General features: G+C 40.2%; 1 protein-coding gene across 2 annotated transcripts in view; it reads left to right on the top strand.

The window, feature by feature from the left end:
- The window catches only part of smchd1 (structural maintenance of chromosomes flexible hinge domain containing 1), a 99,622-nt gene extending 79,210 nt beyond the window's left edge, over positions 1-20,412 (top strand). The window contains exons 44-47 of one of the 2 annotated variants that reach the window (XM_062021575.1): positions 9,030-9,100; positions 9,172-9,340; positions 15,014-15,166; positions 19,558-20,412. In XM_062021575.1, coding sequence (XP_061877559.1) covers positions 9,030-9,100; positions 9,172-9,340; positions 15,014-15,166; positions 19,558-19,646 — 482 coding nt within the window. In that variant the 3' untranslated portion in view covers positions 19,647-20,412. The remainder of the gene's footprint in view (positions 1-9,029; positions 9,101-9,171; positions 9,341-15,013; positions 15,167-19,557) is intronic. The other variant, XM_062021574.1, reaches the window with a different exon arrangement.
- Positions 20,413-20,932: the final 520 nt, after the last annotated feature.

The raw sequence follows: 20,932 nt of genomic DNA, 5'->3' as shown, positions 1-20,932 counted from the left end.
AAGCCGCACCCGACTATAAGCCGCAGGGTTTTGATGTGTAATTACCGTAGTATATAGGGGTTCCTGCTACCACGGAGGGGATTGTCGGGACAGAGATGACTGTTTGGGAACGCAAAGCGTCCCATTTATTAACAATAAATCTTTCAATCATTCAATCAAACTTTCACATCTTTGACATGGCGAACAGCATTCGTGCAGAGTACAAATAATACAACGGTGCAAAGTAATACAAAGTGCTCGCCTGTACGTTATCAAAATAACCAGCCTACCGGTATATGAAAAGTCAGTCTTTAATCATTGTGTCATCGTCATCCTCCTGCGTACTAAAACCACCGAAATCCTCTTCGTCTGTGTCGGAGAAGTGTTGTGTGTGTGTATATATGTAGGAGCCATTTAAGGCATCTTTATTTTTGTGTTGGAATTACTTTCTTTTGTCACTAGGTGGCGGGCATTTTGGTTGAGCAGGGCAGGGGGGAAGGCACATGTAGGAGCACAGGTGAGCCAAACGAGGAAGGACTCAGGTGTGGGAGCACAAACCGTTCTAACCAGCAGCAGACAGCAGCAAACCACAGCAGACAACAGCAACAGGCAGGAGAACATATAACACAATATCACTGCAATAATCCCTGGTATGTTTCATTCACCCTGCAAATTTGTTAATAAATATGCATAAACTGGATTTTCGACTGGACCTCACTTCATATACAATGTTTGCTACTGCGTAGGATCACTCCCTCAAACCTGTTGAGTAATGACAATAAATTGGAACATTTGAAGGTGAAGATTGCCAGTACATTCAAGTAAGAACGTTGCTCTTCGAGTGAAAAGGACAACAAGAAGAACACCGAAGGCCATCAAAAAGCCGCAAGAGGACAAACTGTGCCACGGCCACGCTGCTGCTCATCAGCCAGGGTGATTGGAAACACCTGCCAGCTCTATAGGGTGAGTTGTGTGGAGCTGAAAGCAGCACAAGGGACTTGGCCAATTATGTCTGGTGGCAAAGATGATGTACAGCCACAAGGTGGCGAAAATGTGGATCCTGAAAAGGAAAATGTACAATATTTTGGAAAGGGAAAAAGAGCCATAACGTATACTGCCAAAGGCTTGGAAATGAAAGTTGACAATTATCATAAAGCAATAGGAGCATGTGTTAAAAAAGCTGCTAAAATAAGGGACACAATGAAACAACTCATGCATTCAAATGAAAATGATGAAAATGCAAATGCTGTAAGAGGTCACTTGGATGAATTGATTCATTTGTGTGGAGAGGCAAGGGAAAATCATTCCTCATTGATTGCCTTACCATTGCCTGAAGAGGAACCTGATAGAAAAAATGACTGGTTTCAAGAAAAGATTAAGATACTAGAAGGTTTCATAAAACTTGTGCATGAATGGTTATCAGAAGTGAAAAAGCTAACCACACATGACACTGCCCCTGTGGAAGAGGAGTCACAATTGCATGTCTCTGAAACACATGGCTCAGTTGAAACGCAAGTCCAAGATGAAATGCATGTCCCACTTGCCCATGATGAACATTTATGTGTTACACTTTCCGATATTGGACCCCAGGACAGTGCATCAAATGTCTCAATGACACACAGTTCCATATCAACAACCTCTTCTACCTCATCTGCTCGCATTCGAGCCCAGGCCGAAAAGGCTGCTCTAATGGCAGAAGCTGCTGCATTGGAGAAAAAACATCAGATTGAATCACAACAAAGAATTCAACAGGAACAATTCGCAAAACAACAGAAACAACTCAGAATGGAAAAGGAAAAGTTGGAAATGGAAACCAAGCTGGCAGCAGCAAATGCAAGGGAGCAAGTTTTTGCAACCATGGGATATAGGGAAGGATCAAGAGTGTCAAGAATGAGCTCTGAATCACACAAGGGAGCTGCTGCTCCAAAGAAAACAATGCCCCTCTCTGACACACAGGTTGGGAAGCCAAAACAATTCATATATGAAAAATATACCGAAGCTCATTACATGACTCCAAGACAGGCTGCTCACTCTTTAATGCAAACTGACAATCTGTCAAAATCAACTATACAAACGAAAAAAGAGGATGTTAAAGGTCATACAGTTCACACTACATCCCCTGTCACAAATGCCATCAAACAAGATCACATTCTTGACTTACTAAAAGCACAACATGATTTCAATGCCTTATTGGTTAAGCAGAATGTCCATTCCTCCTTACCATCAAGAGACGTACCTGTGTTTGATGGAGATCCGTTTCAGTATGAAACCTTTATAAGGGCATTTGAATATGGAGTGGAGAAAAAGTGTGACACCTATGACTGTTTGCATTATTTGGAACAATATACTAGAGGGCTTCCAAAAGAGCTGGTTCAAAGTTGCCAACATATGCCTCCGTCCCAGGGCTGCCAGAAGGCAAGACAGCTACTCAAGGAACATTTTGGTAATTAATATCATATTGCAACAGCATATATGGAAAAGGCTTTTTCCTGGGGAACAATTAAATTGGAGGATATAAAAGGATTGAGAGCATTCTCTCTATTCCTCAGAAGTTGTTCCAATGCAATGGAAAATCTGGCCTATATGGAAGAAATGAATGTTGTTTCTAATATGAGGGACCATCATCCTAAAGCTTCCATACAAGCTCAGAGAGCAGTGGAGGAACAAGGCCTGTGACCTACAGGAGAAGCAAGGCCATCGTGCCATTTTCCCAGACCTTGTGAACTTTATTGAAAAAACAAGTCAAAATACTCTCTGATCCACTGTTTGGTAACATTCAGGACCATAAGCAATCAACTGTCAAACCCTCATCCGTCCCTACGCCAAGAGTAAAGTCAAGTCCAAGAAGCAACTTTGCAACAACATTAATACCCATAGAAACTGTGGAGTCAAATGAAGGAAAAAGGAATGTGATTGTCAAATCTCACAGTTGTCTGTTCTGTAAGAAGAGTGGTCACACACTGGAGTGCTGTCCACAATTCAAGAGGAAGAAGCACAAAGAAAAAATAGACGTCTTAAAGGAAAAAGGAGTCTGTTTTGGCTGTCTGAAAATAGGACATTTAATTCGAGACTGCAGAAATCGTCTATTATGTGAAATTTGTAAACAACATCCACAAATACTCCACATTGAACAGACAGAACAAACACAAACCAAATCAATTGGAACCAATGCTGTTGTCCCACCTCCCAAGCATACTTGTGGTCATATTGGGGCCGGGAACCACCCCTCCATCTACTCCATTGTACCTGTACAAGTTAAAAGCAACAAGGGAGACACAGCGTTACAAACATATGCATTTTTGGATCATGGAAGCACCTCCACATTCTGCACAGAAAAACTGATGCAAAGACTGAACATTACAGGACAAAGAACAAACATCCTTCTCAAAACCATGAATCAAGTGAAACCCGAAACCAGCTACCACATCACTGGACTGGAAATAGCCGGGATAAATACGAATGACTTTATTCAATTGCCTGATGTATTTACACAAAAAAACCATGCCAGTTTCACCACACAATATTCCAAAACAGCCGGATTTGAAACACTGGCCATATCTAAATCATATCACATTACCTGAAATTGACTCTGACATCGACCTCATTGGCACGAATGCCTCTAAGGTACTGGAACCCTGGGAGGTGGTCAATAGCCAGGAGGACGGGCCATACGCAGTGAGGACCCTATTGGGATGGGTCATTTATGGTCCTTTAAAAGGAGATGACACCAGCAGGCATAATGGCTGCCCTGTTGCTGATGTCAATAGAATATCTATTCTAAACCTGGAGGAGTTATTAGTCAAACAGTACAACCAAGATTTCAGTGAAAGATCCAGTAAGGAAACAGAGGAAATTTCAAGAGAAGAGGAAAAGTTTCTTGATATTGTGAGTCACTCTGCAAAGATTAAAGATGAACATTACTGTTTAAACTTACCTTTTAAAGAAGAAGATGCCATCATGCCGAACAACCGTTGTATTGCAGAGCAACGCATCCAGAGCCTGAAACGCAAGTTCAACAAAAATGAAAAGTTCCATAAAGGATATACATCTTTCGTCACAGATATGATTGACAGTGGCTATGCTGAATTGGTACTAGCAGACCAGCTGAATAGAAAAGATGGAAGACTCTGGTATATTCCACATCATGGTGTGCACCACTCAAAAAAAGGAACATTAAGAGTTGTTTTTGACTGTGGTGCAGTCTTTAAAGGAACATCACTGAACTGTGAACTACTTCAGGGTCCTGATCTTACCAACTCACTTATCGGAGTCCTCATCAGATTCAGACAAGAACCGGTTGCCTTGATGGCAGACATTAAAGCCATGTTCCATCAGGTTAAGGTGTCTGATAAGCATGTCGACTACCTGAGATTCTTATGGTGGCCTGACGGTGATATGCAGCAATATCTGACTGAATATAGGATGAAGGTACATCTATTTGGAGCTGTGTCATCACCAAGTTGTGCAAATTTCGCTTTGAGGAAAACTGCTGAAGACAACCAAGCTCATTTTCCACCTGAGGTGACAGACACAGTACGCCATAACTTTTATGTAGATGACTGTTTACGTTCGATTCCCACAGAACAAGAAGCAGTACAATTAGTAAAAGATCTGACTGCTCTCTGCCAAATGGGTGGGTTTACTCTGTCCAAATGGATCAGCAACAGCCGTGCTGTATTAACATCTATTCCACAAGAGCACAGGGCTAAAGAAATCAAGGAGTTGGATTTGGACAAGGACAATCTACCAATGGAAAGAGCCTTTGGACTACACTGGTGTGTGGAAACTGATGTGTTCAAGTTCACAGTTGTTGTACCAGAAAGACCACACACTAGACGTGGCATTTTGTCTGTGGTCAGCTCTGTATACGACCCTTTAGGATTTCTAGGACCATTTACTCTGCCAGCCAAAATGATTATGCAGGAGCTCTGCAAGGAAAAGCTTGGATGGGATGAAACCATACCACACGTTTTCTCTCAACAGTGGACAGGATGGCTAGCAGATCTCACCAAAATGAAGGAGTTTAAAGTTGACCGGTGCATGAAGCCTACACACTTTGGTCAAATCACACACTCACAGCTGCATCACTTTTCGGATGCCAGTGAGAGTGGCTACGGAACCGTCTCATATCTAAGACTGGAAAACAAAAACAAAGAAGTGCATGTTGCATTCATCATAGGAAAGTCAAGAGTGGCACCATTAAAACAAATGACAATTCCCAGAATGGAGCTGGCTGCAGCTGTCCTCGCTGTCAAAGTTGACACAATGCTGCGAAAGGATCTACAGTTAAAACTGGAGAAATCATTTTTCTGGACGGATAGCACAACCGTGCTTAAATACATAAGCAACGAAACCAAACGCTTTAAAACATTTGTAGCAAACAGAGTCTCTTTTGTAAGGGATGCTACCGACATATCACAATGGAGATACGTGAGCACAAAGGAAAACCCTGCAGATGCAGCATCAAGAGGGCTGACAGCAGATCGCTTCCTAGGCTACAAAAATTGGATAAGAGGACAAGATTTTCTCTGGAAAGCAAGCCAAGAATGGCCAATCTTGCAAGTTGAATCCAAAATCTCTGTTGATGATCCAGAGATCAAACCTGGCATCACAGTAAATGCCATTGTCAAAAGTCAGTTGAACCCAACTAACTATTTCATCCACTACTTCTCATCCTGGATGAGACTGAAGATTGCAACAGCCTGGCTTTTAAAAGTAAAGACCGCACTCTTGCAACTGACTAGGAAAAGAAAAGAAGTTCAAACTGCTGTGAGTAGTGTTGAAAATGATCCTGTCAAATTAAAGAAGAAGATTGAAGAGGAGATGCAAGTATTTAAAGCCACACTTCATGGACAGTGTTTATCTCCCCAAGATCTAATCCAAGTAGAGAATGCAGTCATCTCATTCAGTCAAGGTGAAAGATTTCAAGGGGAAATGTCTGTTCTACAGACTGAGAAAAATGTCAAAAGAAACAGTCATTTGTACAAATTGGATCCAGTGCTGGAGGATGGACTTCTCAGAGTAGGTGGTCGCCTGAATAGGCTAGCAATGCCTGAAGAAATCAAACATCCGATTATTCTCTCTAAGGACCTCCACATATCCACACTACTATTATGCCACATCCATAAGCAACTCGGACATGCAGGAAGAAATTACATGCTGTCTTGTCTCCGCAAAAAATATTGGATCATCAAAGCCAATTCTGCTGCAAGAAAAGTCATAAATGACTGTATTGTGTGCAAACGACAGAGGAGTAAAGTCGGAGAGCAAAAAATGTCAGACTTACCTTTGGAAAGAATCCAACCAGACAAACCTCCATTCACGAATGTAGGAGTGGACTACTTCGGTCCTATAGAAATCAAAAGAGGACAAAGTCTTGTTAAAAGGTATGGTGTAATTTTCACCTGCATGGCAAGCAGGGCAGTACACCTGGAAGTTGCACATACACTTGACACAGACTCCTGTATCCATGCATTAAGGAGATTCATCTGTCGAAGAGGTCAAGTTTCATCTCTGAGATCGGACAATGGTACAAACTTTGTAGGAGCGGAAAAAGAATTAAAGACAGCATTGAACAACTTGAATCAGGATAAAATCCAGAACGCTATGCTGCAGCAAGGTATAAAGTGGAACTTTAATCCCCCTGCAGCTTCCCATCACGGTGGTGTATGGGAACGACTAATCCGCATGATACGGAGTGTATTGCGCTCTGTTCTTCGTCAACAAGTACTTGATGATGAAGGATTGCAAACTTTAATGTGTGAGATTGAAGCAATCTTAAATGACCGACCCATAACCAAATCCTCTGATGACCCCATGGACCTGGACGCGCTGACCCCAAACCATCTTCTTTTGCTAAAAACCAATCCAATATTGCCACCTGGACTCTTTGTAAAGGAGGATTTGTACATCAAACGTAGATGGAAACAAGTACAATACATGGCAGATCTCTTTTGGAAACGATGGACAAAAGAATACTTACCTTTAATCCAAGAACGTCAGCGATGGACCAGAGCCAAGAGAAGTTTTGCCCCTGGTGACATTGTGGTGGTGGTCGATTCCACTGCCCCACGAGGATCCTGGTTACTGGGGAGAATACTGGAAACTATTCCTGATGCACAAGGTCTTGTACGCACAGTTCGACTAAAGACCAAAAACAGCATACTGGAAAGACCAATAACCAAGATATGTCTCATCCAAAAGACTGAAATTGAAGATTAATGAAGATTCAAGATTAATGAACTATAAATGCCAACATATTTTTATTTTGAAATTATGGAGAAAAAAAAACAGAAGAATCGTGTAAAAGTGAATTTGAATGGCTCCCTTTCAAGTAATTGTTACAGTGTAAACAATTAGGGGCCGGTGTGTAGGAGCCATTTAAGGCATCTTTATTTTTGTGTTGGAATTACTTTCTTTTGTCACTAGGTGGCGGGCATTTTGGTTGAGCAGGGCAGGGGGGAAGGCATATGTAGGAGCACAGGTGAGCCAAACGAGGAAGGACTCAGGTGTGGGAGCACAAACCGTTCTTACCAGCAGCAGACAGCAGCAAACCACAGCAGACAACAGCAACAGGCAGGAGAACATGTAACACAATATCACTGCAATAATCCCTGGTATGTTTCATTCACCCTGCAAATTCGTTAATAAATATGCATAAACTGGATTTTCGACTGGACCTCACTTCATATACAATGTTTGCTACTGCGTAGGATCACTCCCTCAAACCTGTTGAGTAATGACAATAAATTGGAACATTTGAAGGTGAAGATTGCCATTACAATATATATGTATAGATATGTATTTATATGTATATGTGAAGTGAATTATGTTTATATAGCGCTATTTCTCTAGTGAGTCAAAGCGCTTTACATAGTAAAACCCATTATCTACATCTTTAAGCTACATTTAAACCAATGTAGGTGGCATCACATGGACAAATATAATAACTTCTTAAGGAAAGTTCTGTGGTCAGATGAAACAAAAACTGAGCTGTTTGGCCACAATACCCAGCAATATGTTTGGAGGAGAAAAGGTGAGGCCTTTAATCCCAGGAACACCATTCCTACCGTCAAGCATGGTGGTGGTAGTATTATGCTCTGGGCCTGTTTTGCTGCCAATGGAACTGGTGCTTTAAATGGGACAATGAAAAAGGAGGATTACCTCCAAATTCTTCAGGACAACCTAAAATCATCAGGTTTGGGTCTTGGGCACAGTTGGGTGTTCCAACAGGACAATGACCCCAAACACACGTCAAAAGTGGTAAAGGAATGGCTAAATCAGGCTAGAATGAAGGTTTAAGAATGGCCTTCCCAAAGTCCTGACTTAAACGTGTGGACGATGCTGAAGAAACAAGTCCATGTCAGAAAATTTAGCTGAACTGCATGAATTTTGTCAAGAGGAGTGGTCAAGAATCCAACCAGAAGCTTGTGGATGGCTACCAAAAGTGCCTTATTGCAGTGAAACTTGCCAAGGGACATGTAACCAAATATTAACATTATGTATGCTTTTGACCCAGCAGATTTGGTCACATTTTCAGTAGACCCATAATAAATTCATAAAAGAACCAAACTTCATGAATGTTTTTTTGTGACCAACAAGTATGTGCTCCAATCACTCCATCACAAAAAAATAAGAGTTGTAGAAATTATTGGAAACTCAAGACAGCCATGTCATTATGTTCTTTACAAGTGTATGTAAACTTTTGATCGCGACTGTGTGTGTGTGTGTGTATGTGTGTATATATATATATATATATATATATATATATATATATATATATATATATATATATACCATCCATTTTTTACTGCTTGTCCCTCTCGGGGTCGCCGGGGGTGCTGGACTCATCCCAAGTGCACTCGGGCGGAAGTATAGCTGTAAATATCTGCTGTACAGTACAGGTGCTTGGGTCCCTTTTTTCAGGAACACTAATTCAAAATGACGTAATGATTCGGATGGCAATCAATTTTGTTGCAGCACCTCTGTTATTTACCCGTCACTTGTAAACTGTAATGGCAGCACAATTACAAGCTGTTTGTTCCTTGCAGTATTCAAGAATTTCCTGCGGGACACAATTTTGATGGACGATTTGACCTCTGCAACCAACTACAGACAAATCGTGAGTGCCGCCTTCTTTTGGTAATGCAACAGCAGTGATTTTGCCTCTGAATAATCTCCTTTCGCTTCCAGTTGGTCCAACATAAAATCCCCTGCCCCAGCATCCTGACCAGACAGGGCGAACGCGTGAGCTCGAACGGCAAGTTTGGAGGTACCCAGAACAAAGCCCCCCCAATTGCCAATCTGCAAGTGTTCGGGGCCCCCCTCTCAGAGAACTTTCACATTCTAAATGAGGAAATAGGTAAGATTCGACCTTGCTCCTATTATTACCAGTCTCTCCAGGATTTCGCAGGCTCTTTTTGTGATATTTGCGGCCTAAAATGCCTGATTTTGTGGCAGCAATTTCAAAAAGTTGCGGCAAAGATTGCAATGTTTTAAGGGATCATTTTTTTCAACAACGTTACATCTGCTTGTGATTTTATGAATTCCTCATTTGTTTTGTGTTTTTTGTAACCTTTTCAACAAATCTAACAAAATCTGTTTAATTTTCATCCAAAATGAAATATTTTTTAACATTGACACAAATCTACAAGTCCCTCTAGGACAGGGGTCTCAGACACGCGGGCCAATTGCGGCCCACGAGATGTTATTTTGCGGCCCGCACCTTAATATGAAAATGTAATGTTAATGCGGCCCGCGAGTTTTATATGAATGGTGCTTGACAGCGTCATACTTGCCAACCCTCCCGATTTTTCCAGGTGACTCCCGAATTTCAGGGCAACCATTATCTCAAATGTCTGCTGATTTTCACCCAAGCAACAATATTAAGGGCGTGCCGTGATGGCACTGCCTTTAGCGCCCTCTACAACCTGTACAAACAGTGTGCCAGCCCAGTCACATGTTGTATTTGGCTTCTGTACACACACATAAGTGACTGCAAGACATACTTGGTCAACAGCCATACAGGTCACACTGAGGGTGACCGTATAAACAACTTTAACACTGTTACAAATATGCGCCACACTGAACCCACACCAAACAAGAATGACAAACACATTTCGGGAGAACATCCGCACGGTAACAAAACATAAACACAACAGGACAAATACCCAGAATCCCATGCAGCCCTAACTCCTCCTCGTGCGTCGGTTGAGGTGGGCGGGGTTTGGTGGTAGCGGGGGTGTATATTGTAGACCGGAAGAGTTAGGGCTGCAAGGTGTTCTGGGTATTTGTTCTGTTGTGTTTATGTTGTGTTACGGTGCGGATGTTCTCCCGAAATGTGTTTTTCATTCATGTTTGGTGTGGGTTCACAGTGTGGCGCATATTTGTAACAGTGATAAAGTTGTTTATACGGCCACCCTCAGTGCGACCTGTATGGCTGTTGATCAAGTATGTCTTGCAGTCACTTACGTGTGTCTTCAGAAGCCGCATACAACATGTGTCTGGGCCGGCACGCTGTTTGTATGGTGATAAAGCGTACGCGACGACAGGTTGTAGAGGACGTTAAAGGCAGTGCTATCACGGCACGCCCTTAATATTGTTGTCCTTGTCCGGGTGAAAATCGGGACAAATTTGGGAGTCTCCCGGAAAAATCGGGAGGGTTGGCAAGTATGTTGCTAGGGCGGGATAGCCATTCAAAGAAGGTGAATTCATTAAAAAGTGCATGTTAGATTTTTTTTTAAGAAATCTTTTCTTGCGGCCCAGCCTCACCCAGTTTCTGCATCCAGTGGCCCCCAGGTAAATTGAGTTTGAGACCCCTGCTCTAGGATCTCATGATCCTTTTATGAGATGCCTGAATTTGCATAAGTTCTCCCAAAAATTGCAATAGAAAGTGCATTGTCTCGGTCGCAGTAAATTGTTGTTTTTCCTTCTGTAATTACAAAAGGTAAAATTGCTGAAGAAAAAGTAATCAATTAACACATTTAAACAAAGAGTATCTGACCAACATGGCACACAGAAATGTGCAAAATGGCTTTATTAGCCACAACAAAGTACTCATGAATTACTGCAAGGAAAATACTATCATATATATCATATACGCCAAAAAAACTAAGAAAAAACTTTCACAGTTAAAAAATAATTCATGCTGAAGATGAGTAAATACAAATAATGTTAAAGACATTACATATTAATTTTCCCCTTTAAAAATATGTAGTTTTGTAAAAATGGTTGATGGGTGTACTCACTTTTGTAAGATATACATATGCTGACTAAAGTTATTTGCAATATACTCTTTATTCATAAAGTGTAAATGTAGGCTTAGTGTATTCACAATATAGGATGGCGGAAGCGGGAATCGAACCTGGAACCCTTAAATTGCTGGCACAGCCGCTCTATCAACTGAGCCACATCGCCCCAACATGTCTGTATATGTATGTATATCTGTGTGTGTATATATAAATGTGTTTGTGTGTATTCTTTAGGGGTGTAACGGTACAGAACAATTTCGGTTCGGTACGTACCTCGGTTTAGAGGTCACGGTTCAGTTCATTTTCGGTTCAGTAAGAAAACAACAAGATATACATTTTTTGGTTATTTATTTACCAAATTTGTAAACAATGGCATAACATACATATACACACAGGGTCCATTGCCAGGGTTAATGTGGTCAACATATATAAAATAAAAACTAAATAAGATAAGGCTCAGAATGGTTTCTTAACAAAACCTTTCTACATATAAAGTGCTTTTTTTGATTGATTGATTGAGACTTTTATTAGTAGATTGCACAGTACAGTACATATTCCGTACAATTGACCACTAAATGGTAACACCCCAATAAGTTTTTCAACTTGTTTAAGGCGGGGTCCCCGTGAATCAACATTAAACTGCCTCAAGTTGTTGCTCAGATTAATTAAAATGACACAACTTTTCTTCTACATATAAAAAGTGCAACATTAAACAGTTTCAAGTCAACTCAGCCTCAGATTAACTTTTCTTTCCCCCCCCAGCCTGGCTAACTTGGCAGTAAGAGGATATATGGGCTCATTGTTCTTCCACCATAGAAGTGGGACAAAATCTAGTTTTTAATGCAATATTAACTTATATTTGCTGCTATAAAAACATTTGTTATTGCTTGAGCCCTGCCTGACTCGCTGAGGAGAGGCTGCTTGAATGCGGTGGTGACGCTTCAAATGGGTTAGCATGTTTGACGTTTTGTCAGAAGCAGCTGCTGAACAATGTCGGCAAACCTCCGTCCTCCATTGTTGTATTGCGCATCCAAAGTGTTCCCAAACGGGAGATCTTAACGAGGCAGGAGGGTCTTCCAGCTCTGGCTTTTACATGTTGTCCTAGCCCGGTCGCTGCTAGCATGTTTACACAACGTGCGGTACGCTACTTAATATGTCCGTGTGGATACTCGTTCGGTACACCTCCGAACCGAACCGAAACCCCCGTACCAAAACTGTTCAATACAAATACACGTACCGTTACACCCCTAGTGTTCTTGTATTTCTACCCTTCTTGAGAATTCAACAAGGAAAAGTACTTTCCATATGAGGACCGGTGAACAAGTTAGGACCGAAATCAGGGTCCCAATACGGAAAACCATTGCATCTGATAGAGAATGTCTCATTTGCACCCCTGGTGGTGAAATCTATCCAAATGAGGGTGGTCCCAAAAAGGAGAGATTTTTCAAATAGACTGTGTCGCTTTTAAAAGTGCTCCCTCTCTGGTCAACATATGTAATAACAAGTGCTCCCCTTCTGGCCAACATATGTAATAACAAGTGTGTGTAAGAATTTGAAATGCGCCCCCTTTGGCCAAAATTAATTTAAAAAATATATATATGTATATAGGGACATACTGTAATACCTTTAAGTAAATAATGAAGATTAAAAACAAATAACTAAAAGCTTACCTTTTTTATATTTGCATAGTATGTATATATTATTATGTAGTATGTATATATTATTAATCACATTACTAATACACATTAGTATGTATATATTATTAATGTTGTAAATACAAATCTTTATATATCTAGGAAGGGTGGTCCTAGAGAGGTAGGCATTTTTTGGAGGTCTCAAGAAGGTAACAAATACAAGAGTGTGTGTGTGTGTGTGTGAGTGTGTGAGTGTGTGTGTGTGTGTGTGTGTGTGTGTGTGTGTGTGTGTGTGTGTCGCTGTAAAAATCTGCTGTACAGTATAGGTGGGTCCCTTTTTGCAGGAACAGTACTACAAAAACTCACAATAATGGTGAAATCTATCCAAATGAGGGTGGTCCCAAAAAGGAGAGATTTTTCAAATTGACTGTCGCTTTTAAAAGTGCTCCCTCTCTGGTCAACATATGTAATAACAAGTGCTCCCCTTCTGGCCAACATATGTAATAACAAGTGTGTATAAGAATTTGAAATGCGCCCCCTTTGGCCAAAATTAATTTTAAAAAATATATATGTATATAGGGACATACTGTAATACCTTTAAGTAAATCATGAAGATTAAAAACAAATAACTAAAAGCTTACCTTTTTTATATTTGCATAGTATGTATATATTATTATGTAGTATGTATATATTATTAATCACATTACTAATATACATTAGTATGTATATATTATTAATGTTGTAAATACAAATCTTTATATATCTAGGAAGGGTGATCCTAAAGAGGTAGGCATTTTTTGGAGGTCTCAAGAAGGTAACAAATACAAGTGTGTGTGTGTGTGTGTGTGTGTGTGTGTGTGTGTGTGTGTGTGTGTGTGTGTGTGTGTGTGTGTGTGTGTGTGTGTGTGTGTGTGTGTGTGTGTGTGTGTGTGTGTGTGTGTGTGTGTGTCGCTGTAAAAATCTGCTGTACAGTATAGGTGGGTCCCTTTTTGCAGGAACAGTACTACAAAACTTACAATAATGTCTGATAGACCACCTTAAAAAAAAGAATGGATTTTTTTTTTTTTTTTTCTTACTGAATGAGACATCAAGAATGTCCTTGGAAGTAAAGAATGTAGGATTTACAATATTAACTATGAATGACAAAACAGTAAATATTAACAGCATATGAACCTCGCTCCTCTTTTTACTTATTCAATCAACATCTTTCACAACCAAGCAAAACAAAGCAAAATATGAACGCAAAGGGTAGAAAACATCTACAATCTGATATAATATCACTGTTCTGCAAAACATTGTTGTAAAAATCTGCTTTCGCGTCTGTCCCTGACACCTGGCCCACACTGCTTGGTGCTTCGCCTGAGCTGCTGTGACCTAGTTCACCGTAATAACTCGTATATCACTCAAAAGCGCCGATTCTAACCATTGAAATACTTTGTATAGTTGAATATTTACTGTAATTTGAAAACAACACCATAATGGCGGGCTTAGTTTTGATGGTAAAGGTCTAAAAAAATTCATTGGAATTGTTCGGCGGGCCGTAATTTGCCCAGGTTTGGGTTAGACCAGTGGTTCTTAACCTTGTTGGAGGTACCGAACCCCATTAGTTTCATATGCGCATTCACCGAACCCTTCTTTAGTGAAAAATAAAATATTGTTTTTTAAAAAATTCAAGACAAAGTTGTATGTTTTTGGTAACACTTTAGTATGGGGAACATATTCTAAGTAACAAAGACTTAATTTAAAGTTATTTGGACACTAGAGGAACATATAAGTAACAAAGACTTAATTTAGAGTTATTTGGTTAGGGCCAGGGTTAGAGGGTTAGGGCCAGGGTTAGATGATTAGGGTTATAATAAGGCCATGCCGAATAAGGCATTAATAAGTACTTACGCCGATAGGGAGAAGTTTTTATTTACACGATGAGTCGGGTGTGTCTTGACCTCCGCAGAACCCCTGAGCCCGACTCACCGAACCCCTAGGGTTCGATCGAACCCAGGTTAAGAACCACTGGGTTAGACATTTGCGTTGCGTTTGAGTGCTGCTGGGACAAAGTTTAATGGCAAAAATGTTGATGATTGGCCACACTGTGCAGGGAAATTGCGAGGGTCGGACTTAATTCCGTGCTCACGTCTTCTTTTCCCGCTCCAGAGCTGCTCAACAAGTACTGCTCGGCGGTGCAGAACAAGTTGAACACACAGAAAGAACGCGAGGATCTGCTGAAACAATCTGCTGAGATGAACACCACGCAGCGAGAAATCGAGGAAAAAAAGAAAGAGCTGGTTGAAGTCGAGAAAGAACTTGGTAGGTTCCATTGCGGCACTGCGTGTGTTTGGGGTCGAACGGCTCACAAAATCCACGGTTCAGATTAGGGATTATTTATGAAATACATCTGAACCTTTCGGTTGAACAGACACGGTTCAGAGCGCATGTTTTTCTTGGGTCATAGGTTTTTTCTTTGTTACTAATCAGTTTGGAGTGTTCTGATCATACACATATGGTGAGGCAAAGTAGAGCCAAATGATTTCCGTGCTAACGGCACAGATAGAATCCCAAAATTGACCAAACAAATCTAATGTGAAATGGAGAATCTCACGGAAATTGACGTAAATGGGACTGAAATGCTTTAATCATGAGGAGAAACATTTGTTTGTGGAAATCATGTGTTGGCGAGCAGAAACAATCAACTGCCCCTTCCTGGACTAAAGCCTGCTCAGTGGCCTTGTGGTTAGAGTGTCCGCCCTGAGATCGGTAGGTCGTGAGTTCAAACCCCGGCCGAGTCATACCAAAGACTATAAAAATGGGACCCATTACCTCCCTGTTTGGCACTCAGCATCAAGGGTTGGAATTGGGGGATAAATCACCAAAATTATTCCCAAGCGTGGCCACCGCTGCTGCTCACTGCTCCCCTCACCTCCCAGGGGGTGTAACAAGGGGGTGGGTCAAATGCAGAGAGTAATTTCACCTCACCTAGTGTGTGTTTAACGTTAACTTAACTAAACAATATCGAACTGAAACGACAATCGACTTGTAATTCTGTTCCAAAACGCTAGAGGGCAGTGTTTTCCTGAGTGAGCAACCGCAACTCTTGCTGATTAGCTTCCTGTGTGTGGCAAGTGTTCCAATTCATCAGCCACCGATCATTATTGGCCAATTTCTTTGGAAAAGTTTGATTGCCCGATCCCAATCAGTGCCTTTCAATGCTAATCATACAAAAAATTAACACTTGTGGCTAGAGATGTCCGATAATATCGGCCGATAAATGCTTTAAAATGTAATAATAATAATAATAATAGATTTTATTTGTAAAAAGCACTTTATATTGAGTAAACAATCTCAAAGTGCTACAGTGTATTAAAAAAAAGATAATAAAGAAATAAATAGAAATAAAAACTAGAACAGCCAAATAGCTATAGCTAGTATGCACATATCTAAAAAAAAGGCTTTTTTTAAAAGAAGGGCTTTTAAGCCTTTTTTAAAAGCATCCACAGTCTGTGGTGCCCTCAGGTGGTCAGGGAGAGCATTCCACAGACTGGGAGCGTAGCTTTGTCCTCGGAGGTTGGAGGAGGTAATATCGGAAATTATCGGTTTCAAAAATTAAAATGTATGACTTTTTAAAACGCCGTTGTACGGAGTGGTACACGGACGTAGGGAGAAGTACAGAGCGCCAACAAACCTTAAAGGCACTGCCTTTGCGTGCCGGCCCAACCACATACTTTTCACACACACAAGTGAATGCATATCATACTTGGTCAACAGCCATACAGGTCACACTGAGGGTGACCGTATAAACAACTTTAACACTGTTACAAATAAGGGCCACACTGTGAACCCACACCAAACAAGAATGACAAACACATTTCGGGAGAACATCCGCACCGTAACACAACATAAACACAACAGAACAAATACCCAGAACTCCTTGCAGCACTAACACTACACCCCTGCAACCCCGCCCCCCCCCCCCCCAACCCCGCCCACCTCAACCTCCTCATGCTCTCTCAGGGAGAGCATGTCCCAAATTCCAAGCTGCTGTTTTGAGGCATGTTAAAAAAAATAGTGCACTTTGTGACTTCAATAATAAATATGGCAGTGCCATGTTGGCATTTTTTTCCATAACTTGAGTTGATTTATTTTAATGCACCCAGTGGGGCATCACAACAAAATTAGGCATTATAATGTGTTAATTCCACGACTGTATATATCGGTATCAGTTGATATCGGTAATTAAGAGTTGGACAATATCGTAATATCGGATATCGGCAAAAAAGCCATTATCGGACATCTCTACTTGTGGCTCATACCTTGCAGCTTTGTCCTTTTGGTGACAGGCGAGGCTACTGCTGTTTGTGTATGTCCATTAAGGATGGGAATTGATCAGATTTGTCCAGTTCCGACTCCACTTTCGATTCTGCTTAACAATTCGGTTTCTCTTATTGATTCTTATTTAGAAAAAAAGAAAACAAACAGGTGGATTAATATCAATTTTGTTTAGAGGTACACTACCGTTCAAAAGTTTGGGGTCACATTGAAATGTCCTTATTTTTGAAGGAAAAGCACTGTACTTTTCAATGAAGATAACTTTAAACTAGTCTTAACTTTAAAGAAATACACTCTATACATTGCTAATGTGGTAAATGACTATTCTAGCTGCAAATGTCTGGTTTTTGGTGCAATATCTACATAGGTGTATAGAGGCCCATTTCCAGAAACTATCACTCCAGTGTTCTAATGGTACAATGTGTTTGCTCATTGGCTCAGAAGGCTAATTGATGATTATAAAACCCTTATGCAATCATGTTCACACATCTGAAAACAGTTTAGCTCGTTACAGAAGCTACAAAACTGACCTTCCTTTGAGCAGATTGAGTTTCTGGAGCATCACATTTGTGGGGTCAATTAAACGCTCAAAATGGCCAGAAAAAGAGAACTTTCAACTGAAACTCGACAGTCTATTCTTGTTCTTAGAAATGAAGGCTATTCCACAAAATTGTTTGGGTGACCCCAAACTTTTGAACGGTAGTGTAACATGACTGTACAAAGCCTACAGTGAGGTCCTATGAGGCACAAAAAAATAACTTTTCTGAAAATAAATATAAGAAATATTCTTCTGTAGGATTTAACAAAATAAAACATTTGTGGAAAGCCTTGGATGCAAGCCTTAAACCACAAACTTAGTCACTGCTGGGTGACATTCTCCATTTAAAAACATTGTAGCTGTCAAGCGCCCTTAAATTCCACTTCCCTTCATAGTAAAAGTGTTGTGTGCAACATCCGGTCTGACTGCCATAACAAAATAAAGGTTTCCCCCCAAAAAAGTAGCTAACATAAGCACTTTGTTTTTAAAGCACTCATTGGTATGTTTATGTCACAAAATTATTATTATTTGTCTTGTAATACTGTTAAAAAAAAAAAAATCCAGTTATGTATTTCACCAATAAATGTAAGGATTTTTGCATTTAATTAACGGACAAACCAAGAGAAGTGAAGTGTAGTGCTGATAAAGCTTGTGCTTGACTTTACATGTTGATGTGCTTATAAATAAAGTCCATTTACATTTATGTACACACTCATTCAAGGCTCTTTAGGGGCCATTTTTAACTTGTATTTTATTAAATATGTTTGTAAGAACCACAACTGATAAATGGAAATGGACCCAGTAAAATATTAGAATATATGATATTATTCTGGGTAGGGCTGCAACTAACAACTAATTTCATAATCGATTAATCTGTTGATTATTACTTTGATTAATTGATTAATAATCGGATAAAAGAGACAAACTACATTTCTATCCTTTCCAGTATTTTATTGAAGAAAAAACAACATACTGGCACCATACTTATTTTGATTATTGTTTCTCAGCTGTTTGTAAATGTTGCAGTTTATAAATACAGGTTTATTAAATAAATAAATAAAAATCTATCCTCTGCGCATAGCATAGATCCAACGAATTGATGACTAAATTAATCGCCAACTATTTTTATAATCGATTTTAATCGATTTAATCGAATAGTTGTTGCAGCCCTAATTCTGGGCTGTTAAAAAGAACAACAATGTACACTGAACACAAAACCATGGATTTTGTGGACCGTTCCACCCAGCATTCGAATCTCATCACAGGTTTGTGACACGATATTCGGTTCAGTTCTTCCCTACACTCCAACTTCAGTTCAGTTTCAGTTTCTTTGGAACATGCATACGATACGATGTAATGCATCACATATTTCTAATTGTTTCATTACAGCACGTCTGAAAAGGAGTAGGAAGAAGCAGAGCGTATTTAATCCTACCCCTTTTCATACCATAGCAATTGTATCCCTTTTCCGTGTTCTCTGTAACAGAACAGTGAATAAATAAATAATATACCATAGTAAGTAAACAAATATTAAATACATAAATAATATTTATCTGTGTACTTTGTGAACACTTGTAGTTTGAACAGTCTCTTAAACTGAATCATATTGGTGCTTTGTTTGATTTCTATGGTTGATCCGTTCCATAATTGAATTCCACATACGGACATGCTAAAGGTTTTAAGTGATGTACGAGCATACACATGTTTTACGATGATTAGTAACACAAAGAAGAAAAACATGATCCGAACAACTCACGTTTTCTTTTTTGTTTTGATTGTCGTAAACTGTTCAATCGCTGGCGCGTGTGCTTGATTCTTGGCCGTGTCTGCCTTCTAGCCTCCACATCGCTGCAGCCCAAGAAGCGACGCCTGCAACAAGCTGGCGAGACCTCGGGGACACGCAAGAGACACAAAGCTGCAACATGAGTTGAGAAAAAGTTTATTTTAAATTGTGTTTGTACGTTTATGCTTTCAAAAGTTACCAAAGTCTTGTTTTTGATACAAAAATACACATTTGTTCTAAGTCTTTTGTTGTGTTTTTAATTCATTTTATGCTAATTCTTCAGTCTAATTTATTCTTATGACACTTCATTAGGTACGCTTCGAACGAGATCCTTTTGAGTCCCATTTTTCCTATTACGTGTCCTATGCATTGATATGATTGCATATTTACTAAACACAATTAAAAAGACTAACTCACAGGCGTCCCACACCACTTTGCGCTTTGCGATTTTTTGCGTCTTTTAGGATGAGATAGGATAGCACTTTATCGTCACTGCACTTAAAAAGTACAACAAAATTACGTTTTCAGCACAGACCCGTTCAAGAGCAGACCTACATTGTGCAGGGTGACAGAACAGGTGGACGCGGGGCCAGGTGGATGAGTAAAAAAGTCGATCCCAGACTAGGCTACCAAGGGTGGGAATTGTCTGGGGCCAGGAAAAAAAACTTGGTAAGAACATGTTATGACATACAACTGGAGACTTGCAACGAGGGGGTGGGCAACCGCCCCGAAGCTGTCAGCCACTAGGGGTGCTGCTCCGTTTACTGTCATACCACGTGAGGTGAAGCACAGAGGATTTGGGGGGTGTGGTATGTATGTAGTTTGGTGTTAGAATAATTATGTGTAAGTTATCACACAACTCTTATGTTTAAAGGCCTACTGAAATGATTTTTTTTTTATTTAAACGGGGATAGCAGATCCATTCTATGTGTCATGCTTGATCATTTTGCAATATTGCCATATTTTTGCCGAAAGGATTTAGTATAGAACGACGATAAAGTTCGCAACTTTTGGTCTCTGATAAAAAAAAAAAGCCTTGCCCCTACCGGAAGTAGCGTGACGACACCGGAGGAAGGGCTCCTCACATTTTCCTATTGTTTACAGTGCAGCGAGAGAGATTCGGGCCGAGAAAGCGACAATTACCCCATTAATTTGAGCGAGGATGAAAGATTTGTGGATGAGGAACGTGAAAGTGAAGGACTAGCGTGCAGTACAGAACGTATCTTTTTTCGCTCTGACCGTAACTTAGGTACAAGCTGGCTCATTGGATTCCACACTTTCTCCTTTTTCTATTGTGGATCACGGATTTGTATTTTAAACCACCTCGGATACTATATCCTCTTGAAAACGAGAGTTGAGAATGCGAAATGGACATTCACAGTGACTTTTATCTCCACGACAATACATCGGTGAAGCACTTTAGCTACTG

Source organism: Entelurus aequoreus, linkage group LG15 (genome assembly GCF_033978785.1).
Source record: "Entelurus aequoreus isolate RoL-2023_Sb linkage group LG15, RoL_Eaeq_v1.1, whole genome shotgun sequence".
NCBI lineage: Eukaryota > Metazoa > Chordata > Actinopteri > Syngnathiformes > Syngnathidae > Entelurus > Entelurus aequoreus.
Note: the sequence above shows the minus strand (reverse complement) of the source record. Positions and strands in the feature narration are given on the sequence as shown.